Source organism: Notothenia coriiceps, unplaced genomic scaffold (genome assembly GCF_000735185.1).
Source record: "Notothenia coriiceps isolate Sejong01 unplaced genomic scaffold, NC01 NC01_scaffold00003273, whole genome shotgun sequence".
In the NCBI taxonomy this organism is placed as follows: Eukaryota; Metazoa; Chordata; class Actinopteri; order Perciformes; family Nototheniidae; genus Notothenia; species Notothenia coriiceps.
Genome location: NW_011335974.1, coordinates 54,106 through 63,128, shown reverse-complemented (window position 1 = coordinate 63,128; position 9,023 = coordinate 54,106). Strand labels below are relative to the sequence as shown.

The following is a 9,023-nucleotide window of genomic DNA, read 5'->3' as shown; positions in this document are numbered from 1 at the left end:
CTTTGAGCTCCATACTGTTTCAGACATAATCCTTGATAATCCTTGATATGGCGTTTCATCACGGCAGTATTTAGTTTGGACAGTAGCTACCCGTCCCGCATGAGCTCAGACACCTCTTTTTTTTTTTCTTTTTTTTTTTTAAAGCTTTATACCCCAAATCAGCACTTTTGAAACAGGAAGTGAAATGGAGGGATATGAGGCATGGCTAGAATGGGTGATCTGTTTGGTATTTTGAGCAAAACACTTCATAGACATGTTTTTTATATATTTTTATATATCTGAGACCTATGCTATTGCCTAAAAATAGCATGATAGGTGACCTTTAAGGTGATTATCGTCATTATTTTAGTCCTGGTTGATTTGGCAACACCTGCAGTCAGTGGTCATAACGGCTAGTGTAAGTTAATACTACAATAAGAGCTACTGTGGTATCTATTTACAGAGAAGCTGACAAACAAACAAGCATTATTTTATAGTTGACCTTTTTCCATTATATCATGAGTAACCTTGCTCATGTTTCACCAGCTGAATGATTTGAATGTGACCCAGAAGAAGTAACAACCATTCACGCCTCATTTAGTGTGAATTTAGATAACAGGAATTTCTGTCTGTATAATGTTGACCGATTTGCCTATGTTTTTAATCTTTTGTAGCTTTATATCTCAACATTCTTTATGACCTCTTGTTGATCTCACTGTCCTGTGTCTGTGTTATCTCAGGTGCACAGAGTGTCACAGCACCTTGCTTCCTGGATCCTACAAATTAGGAAGTAACTCTGGGGCCTTGGTTTGTACACATCACCTCGCAAGGTTAGCTTTAGCCAATCAGAACGGCCGGCCGGATCTGAGTAAGAGACCCCCATTGGCTGCTCAGTCTGTCAGACTTGGTCGCAGCCCGNAGAGAATCACATACCTGATAATTGACTTGTAAAACGAGAGAAACGTTAATCAGGGTTTCGTCCTACGTGGACACTCAGTCTCAAGGTGGTTTTCCTTGTGTCTCTTCGTCCAGCCTGGTCGTGCCGGACAGACCCTAGTTGGACTGGAACGAAAGTACTTTGGAGGTTGTTTCTGAAATTGAAGTACGTTCACCTGGAAACCCTTTGTGTCCCACAAAGATAACCCTCTACTCTGGAAACAAAATTTACATTCCCCCTTAAGTTCTTATTCCAATTTACCGAACGAAAAAACGTAAGTTGATCCTTTATGTCCAAATAGGTATGAAGTCAAGGTTTACGTATTTGGTTTTTACCTGAAAATTTTTATCTAAAGTTCGGGATTTAAGGTAACTGAGGACGACGGCCTAAGTAGAACTATAAGTTGGACTTAGGCCGTCCTGTCAACATTCAATTGCCTTTTCGATCGGTCGTAAATCTCTATTCGACGTAACTTCAAGTAATTTGTGTAAAAATGAAAATATAAGTGTGACCGTTATGAAACAAAAATATATTTTCGTTAATATTATAAATTTTATACTTACTACTAAGGTGTTTTCTAATACCTTTAGATTTGTTTTCTCCTTATCAAGTACCATTGGTCACTGTATTACATTCGTTCATCACCTCCCTTCACTTTGGCTGTACAAAGTCATTGAATTATTTCATAGGAGTTTGTAACTCTCTGATGTCAATCGTCATTACACGCGTTGATGTCACTTCTGACTGTTGTTCCAATCCTGTCGTAATATACCTTCTCCCAGTTTGTACAAATTTCATCTAGGGACATACTGAGATAGAGAGAGAGAAGAGAGAGAGAGAGAGAGAGAGAGAGAAGAGAGAGAGAGAGAGAGAGAGAGAGAGAGAGAGAGAGAGAGAGAGAGAGAGAGAGAGAAGAGAGAGAGAGAGAGAGAGAGAGAGAGAGAGAAGAGAGAGAGAGAGAGAGAGAAGAGAGAGAGAGGGAGCAGAGAGAAGAGGAGAGAGAAGAGAGAGAGAGAGTCTGATTAATCTGTGTCCACTCCCACCTCGTTAATTTGTGTCCACTCCCTCCTCCTCTGTTGTGTCAACCGTGGTCCACTTTGTGTTAGTAAGTCGGTGTCTATAAGTTTTATAATAAACGTGGGACTAAATGAGAGTTTGGCGACAGTAGGACATAGGTCCGTAGGTCTGCTGTTATAGTTATTATGCCGATTAAGTCATTTTTTTTTGTGATCAAGTAATTAAATCATATGTTAATACACGTTTATGCCGTTACAATTGACATGACCACGTTAAGTGCGATTATTTAACCGTTATAGTGGGCCGGGTTTCGGCAGTCAGGTATCACTGCTCTTCAGCAGTGTTAAGTATATCTCTCCGCTTCAGGGAAGAGAAGGCCACCTGGAGGTACACTTGACATAAAGCCTTTTAATAACCATAACTTCAAGTTACCGTAACCGCCTAGGGCAAACTTAACACGGTGCTAAGTGGGTACATACAAACCCAGTTAAAGCGTCCAGATTATTTTTTATTTTACACCAGCATTTATTTGACCACTAATCTGTAAAAGGAAAACGCACACTATAGCGACTTACTTGATGTAGAGGGCAGAGCGTGTGCAGGTGGATTGTGGTTCTGCCCGGCCAGTGCAACCAGTGTAAAGGATGAGAAAAGAAAGGTCTTACTCACGCTTTTCATAATTTCTCTCAACTTAGGTGATGTCCAGACCCGTACAACTTCTCGGACATGTATGTGTGTTCCCCTTCAATCAGCCAAGGCACTCTCGTCATTCACCTGGCCGAAATGTTCCAAAGTCACTCATTGTACCTCACATTACACATTGCAATTACTGTAGTGAATGTCTGAGACCACTAATCAGAAAGCATCAATCGTATAAAAAGTAATCAGAAATAAAGTGTGTCATAAATGCTGTTCCTACTCCCCTGTGTGCCTTGGCAGTGTTTATGAAGATATCTGCTTATTGCTTAAAATATGTTCATACAAAATGTACCTTTTGGCATTTCTAACAAGGATAGCTGGAAGAAGTCTATGAAGTGAAACTATTAGTATTGAGCATTAATATACAGAAATTGCAAAACATATTTGTAGCTGTAAACCAGGTTATTTTACAGTGTTGGCTGGATTATCTCAGTGTTGAGTGACTGCCAACAGATGTATCCCTGTTATGTAACTTCAGTGCCGGTCTAATTTCTTCAGTGGAATTTTTCATTAGACTGATGGTTATCCTCAAAGGACAAAACATGACATTATCAGCAAATGGCTGATGCTTTGGCAGCAGAGTTAGATTATTCAGGACATCAGGTATGCCATGGTCGGTTGGTCATGGCAAGCATCTTTTTTTGCAACAAAACAAATAGTCAATAGTTAAATTATTATTTTCTCAGTTTCATCAGTTTATTTTTTTTCAAAGTTTTGAAACTTTCAAAAGCTTAATACCTAGATTTAGTATAATGATTAAGTAGATTGAGCAGTAACGTGTCTTTCTGGTTATGGCATTTATGATGAACAGACTTCATTTTGAAGAGTTTCCATTGCAGCTTCTTAGTGCCATGTCTAAAAGGTGAGAACAATCTCACCAAATGACCACATATAGGTAGAAAGATTAATAAGTAATATGTGAGTCTGTTGCTTAGTCTGAATTGAACACAAAACAAGTTGGGTCACATGGCTTTAGTGAATTGATGACCGTTGGAATTAATCCATGTTGATGGATGGTTACACCCCTATTTGGTCCAAAATAGCACCAATTACTTTTATTTAGTTATTATTTATTGTATGCATGCATGTCAAAACACTGGTGACCCTTCCTCAGCTTCCTGTCTCTGTCTTTTTCTCACCGTAGGCGTTTGAAGTGGCGGAGACTCAGCTGGGCATCCCGGCCCTGTTGGACCCAGAGGACATGGTGTCCATGAAAGTGCCTGACCGGCTCAGCATCATCACATACGTCTCCCAGTACTACAACTTCTTCAACAACAAGTCTCAAGGTGGTTACAGTCAATTCAGTTGGACTCACTTCATTCTATGTGAACATAAAATGCATATTATGTAAAAATGTTGACCGTATTTGTCACAGATCAAATTTAAGTTGATGATTTTGACTGAAAATAAATTGAAAAAAACTGCTTTAACTTGTGCTATAATGCACATATTTTCTTTTTCAGATTCATTTGTTTAACATTTTTTTAATTGTTCTAACCTTTTTTTCTATATTTATGTGTATTTTTTTATAAATAGGTCTTTATTTGCAATTTTTTTACAACAAAATCCTGCCTGGCAATAAACCTGGTTTTGATTCACATGCAATTTTAAATCCAACTTGAGGCTGACCACAGTTTATATAATTTGTTTATATCAAATAACGGATAACTTCCTTTTTCCGCAGCAAACCCCCCTTCCATGAAAAGGCTCAGCTCTGTCGGTCTAAATGAGCCCGCCCAGAAAAGGCCCCCCACCCCTTTGGAAGACAAAGTGGTCGAGTCTGAGGTAAGAGAAAGACTTGGAGCCAGGAGAAACAGAAATGACCTTGTGCACGTGTTGATAATGATTTGTTTTTTTATACATAATGCCTTTTTAACAACTGCGTTACTGAACTACATTATTCCTGCATGATACCCGACTGGGGCTGCATGTTAACAAGCTGTATTCTTTAAGTAATATCTCATTTGTGGTGTCCTTCAAAGGCCTGGATAATCACACTGAAACCGCTTTTTTCTGTAGTACATCGGATCTGGAGCCTTGGGTTTTCTATATGTAATTCTGCATGTGCTATTCGGGGGTATTAAGTAATCAGATCTGTACAATACAAACCCCATCCTGCCGATGCAGTACAACAATGTACCACATAAGTATTTTATAATTACCACTTCCTCGTGTGGGCTTTGTGTTGCACAGCAGGGGAATAAAGCTCCAGAGGTATCGTCAGTCTGTAAAGATAGCCTCTGTATCCTGTCTCTCTTTTCTTTCGCATGCCTTCCTTCCTCCATCGCCACACTCCCATGTACTGGCAACCTCCCCTCTCCACTTCCACCCCCACCCCCCCCTTCTTCAGATGGAAATCCATTCCACTCCCTCCTCTTCCTGCTCTTCTTGTTCCTCCTCACATCTGAGCCCCCCTCCTCTCTCTCCTGAGTCCAGGCAGTAGGTTAGGGGTGGGGGTGGGTTAGGAGGTGAAAGTTAGGTCAGTCTTTTTTAACCATCTCTTGTACAAAAAGAAAATACTAACTGTAGTACTATCCTAACACAAGTTTGGGAATGCGCTGCTGCTAACCCCCTCGCCCTTTTTGTTTTTTACTAAAATACTAATTTAAAAACAAAACTAAATGCCTAAAAATAATATCATATCAAAAGAAATGGGACTGTTTAAGCCACTAACCCAAGCTGTTTGGACTTTTTTTACTAATAATTTCTTTATGACATTATGTAAAATGTGTGTTAAATCATGTTTAAAACTGAACAGGAAATGCAGCAATGAAGCACACAAATCAATAAGCAGTAGATGGCAAGTAGACGTAGCTAGTTCAACAAAAATGAACAATCCACATCCTTAAATTCTGACTCCGTGTTTGATCTCCCCCTCCCCCATTGCTTTCCATCTCCCCCCTTTCCCTGACGTCCCCTTCCCCTGCATCCGGGTCGCTCACACTAACAGAGCCAGCCTAAGGAAAATGGCGTAGAAGCGGCTTCAGCGGTGAAGCGCAGCACGCTCAGCAGCACCTGCGCCGCCTGCCAGAAACACGTCCACCTGGTGCAGAGGTTCCTGGTGGACGGCAAGCTCTACCATCGCATCTGTTTCAGGTAAACACTGCAGCTAATTTGAGTTTCTTAAAGGGGACCTATCATGCAAAATGCACTTCCTGATGTCTTTTATACATAAATATGTGTCCCCGGTGTGTCGAGGAACTCACGCAGCGTCAGAAAATAAAACCCTCTCTCTTTTTTTCCTCCGTACCCACATCTCTAAAAACGGGGCTACAACGCAGCTGATCCAGATTTGCGTCCGATATGACGTAATATCGGAAATGTAGGCTGGCTTTACACCCACGGCCCTATCAGAAACGTTGCTATCAGAAACAATGCCCGACTGTTTTGGACGTAATATGGTCGGTGCATGTTTACATTAGCATCGCTAACACTCAGAGCTAACCTATACTGGAGAGCATGTGTGTGAAGAAGCAGGAAATAAAAAGGAACTCACCTTGTGGTATAACCGGCGAGAGAGAAAGCCTTTGAGCTCCATACTGTTTCAGACATAATCCTTGATAATCCATGATATGGCGTTTCATCACGGCAGTATTTAGTTTGGACAGTAGCTGCCGGGTTTAAAGCTTTATACCCCAAACAGCACTTTTGAAACAGGAAGTGAAATAGAGGGATATGAGGCATGGCTAGAATGGGTGATCTGTTTGGTATTTTGAGCAAAACACTTCATAGACATGTTTTTTATATATTTTTTAATATATCTGAGACCTATGCTATTGCCTAAAAATAGCATGATAGGTGACCTTTAATTAAACTAAAACAATCTTAACTTACTAAGAAGTAGCAAGGACATTTAAAGAAAAGGACTATGATTACATAACAAAATGAAGTAATAACCCCATTCCAGACTCACCTCTCCATCTGGTCCCAGACCACCTCCCTCCACAGGCTCTGGCTTCTGAAAATATGAGGAAAACAAGATTTAAGTCCATGTTGGATTCAAACTGCTGGAGAAATGCCTCACACAGTCTCCTAAACCGTACCTTCTTTTTCTTCTTCTTCTTCTTCTTCTCTTTGAGCGCCTGCACGGCCTTGTGAGCGCGCACCAGGTCCGTGAGGTTGGCCACGTACTCGTCCGTCTGCTGCAGCAGGTAGGCCAGCCGCTTGTCCTTCTTCTGATCGATCAGCTTACGGTACCCCTCCTCATCCTCAGCCTGACGAAGAGCCACAGAGAGGGGTTCAGTGATAGAAGAGTAAAGCATGACAGGATTGTTTCCCCTGAATAACCTGTTCCTATCATTTGTGTCCACTTTAATTCTCTTCTCCATGATGATATGTTTGTATCATGTTCTGTTGCTTTGACCTCTCAGAATATTTAACTAATTGAACGGTGTCCTCGGCCGCTTTCACACCAAGTACTTTGACGTACTTAGTTCCCAGCACTTAGTTCCCAGCACTTAGCTCCCAGCACTTAGTACCCAGCACTTAGTACCCCCATGGAACTAACGGCCCGTCTACACTAAAGGCATCGAAAAATGCTTTCAACGCTTCGCCCATTCACTTGAATGGGCTGACGTAGAAGATTTTTAATCTTCGCCGAACTTCATTGTGGGGAGCATGGCATGGCTTGTGCAAGCATCACGAGCATCTATCGGCATCAAAAGTTGAACAATGGTTTACTTTGATGCTCGATGCTCTGGTATCAGCGCAATCCAAAGCCCGTTTATGGCAAATCCCACACAGTGCAACCGCAGCCAATCAAACCGCGTGCAAGCTGGAGAAGCGGACCCGCCAGTTCAGTTTCCTCATATTCCAGCGTGCTCCGGGGACTCCCAGGCAGCTTTACTGAAAGGCCTTCCCAGTAAATCGCCAGAACGCGACGACCGCCTGGTTCCAGGCGCGCCCGGCATGTGTTTCTTTTGTGTTGCCAACCTTCCAGTCTCTCTCCGTTCGGTTGCGCGGGGCTAATGCTAATCCAGCAAATACAATGGCAGGCTTCAACAAAACTTTTCGAAGTTTTACGGGGCGTGGTGGGGGTACAATCCGCTCCGGCCAATGAAAATTGGTTACTTTTTCCCTCAGGAAGTCCACCTCTCTGCAGCACTAAACATGGGGGTAAAAGTTCTCGGAAACTAAGTTCTCTTTTTGGTGTGAACGCAAATCCATGAACAGATAACGGGAAAAGTACGTCGGGGTGTGAACGCGCCTTTGTGTGTCGCCTTTTTTAAGAATAGAGTTCGTTAGAAAACCGTTTTGTAGTTTAAGCTTTCCTTATTATTATGTATATTAGTTTATTTGAACAGTGGACGTTAAGTGACATTTGCGTTGTGAAATGTGCGATGTGTCACATGGAGGCTGTTTCTCTTCTGTAGTTTAATATGGACGGTTTAAATTCATTTGTAAACATAATGTATTTTTAGAAATATATAAAAAGTATAATTTTCTCTGTGGGTAAGTGCGGCTGATCTCTGTCCGAATCAGAGGCAGCAAGTTAGCGAGCCGCGCTGGCAGGTCAGGCATGTCGTTGTTGTCCCTGTCATCTTCACCCCACATTGCTCCTGTCTTGCCGCGTGTGTTGTCCACAGTACTGTAATGTATGCAAGTGGCTTTTGGATAAACGTCTAACAAGTGGCCATGTAATTTATATTATTAAAATTAAACATAGAGGCACAAAAACAGGATAACTCTTATTTAAGAAAAGGATATGAAAAAGACAGGAAAAGTGCCAGTAAATTCTTTGGTTGTGTCTGTATCTAATGTGATGTGTCATACCTTCACCGTGTAGCTATCTATACAGTTTAATATTAGTTTCACATGAAATACTTTATTATTATATAAAAATTACATTAATAACGCAGTGTCTAATGAGAGGCTTGCATATATATTGCAGTTCGGACAGATTCTACAAGTCATCATAAAAACAAGCCAGGGGGTTGTGGCGTTCTCTGTATTAAATTGAGAGTGTTTTAGCAATTAAGTCATAGTCGGCGACTGTGAGTCGTGTCTCTATAATAATAATTTGTGTACCCATGAGTGGTGGGGCTAATCACAAAACATCGTTGGATCGTGCCTCTATAAGCTCTGCAGTGAGGTTCATGGCGGTGAGGCACTGACTCTTCAGGTTTGCAAAATTTATATTTTTGTGTTTTTACAGTCCGATTGACTTGACCAGGGTGTCAAACTCAATTTCATCAGCGGGGCCAATCAGCATTATGGTTGGCACTCAAAGGGCCGGTTGTAACACTTTAGAGACTATATGAAAACATACATAAATACTTAATATAACTAATGGCTCGAGCAATGTTAAATTACAACATAACTGTGAGTGGCTCCTCCGTGTAGAGACTGGACGCTCTACTCGACGCCATTTTCATATTCTGGAGTGATTTTA

The 9,023-nt window shown here is 41.3% G+C and overlaps 1 protein-coding gene across 1 annotated transcript in view; it reads left to right on the top strand.

Annotated features, from left to right (window-relative positions):
* The window catches only part of LOC104941194 (MICAL-like protein 2), a 21,279-nt gene extending 15,547 nt beyond the window's left edge, over nucleotides 1-5,732 (top strand). The window contains exons 3-5 of the mRNA XM_010766259.1: nucleotides 3,777-3,918; nucleotides 4,317-4,417; nucleotides 5,583-5,732. Coding sequence (XP_010764561.1) covers nucleotides 3,777-3,918; nucleotides 4,317-4,417; nucleotides 5,583-5,732 — 393 coding nt within the window. The remainder of the gene's footprint in view (nucleotides 1-3,776; nucleotides 3,919-4,316; nucleotides 4,418-5,582) is intronic.
* The last annotated feature ends 3,291 nt before the right edge of the window (nucleotides 5,733-9,023 follow it).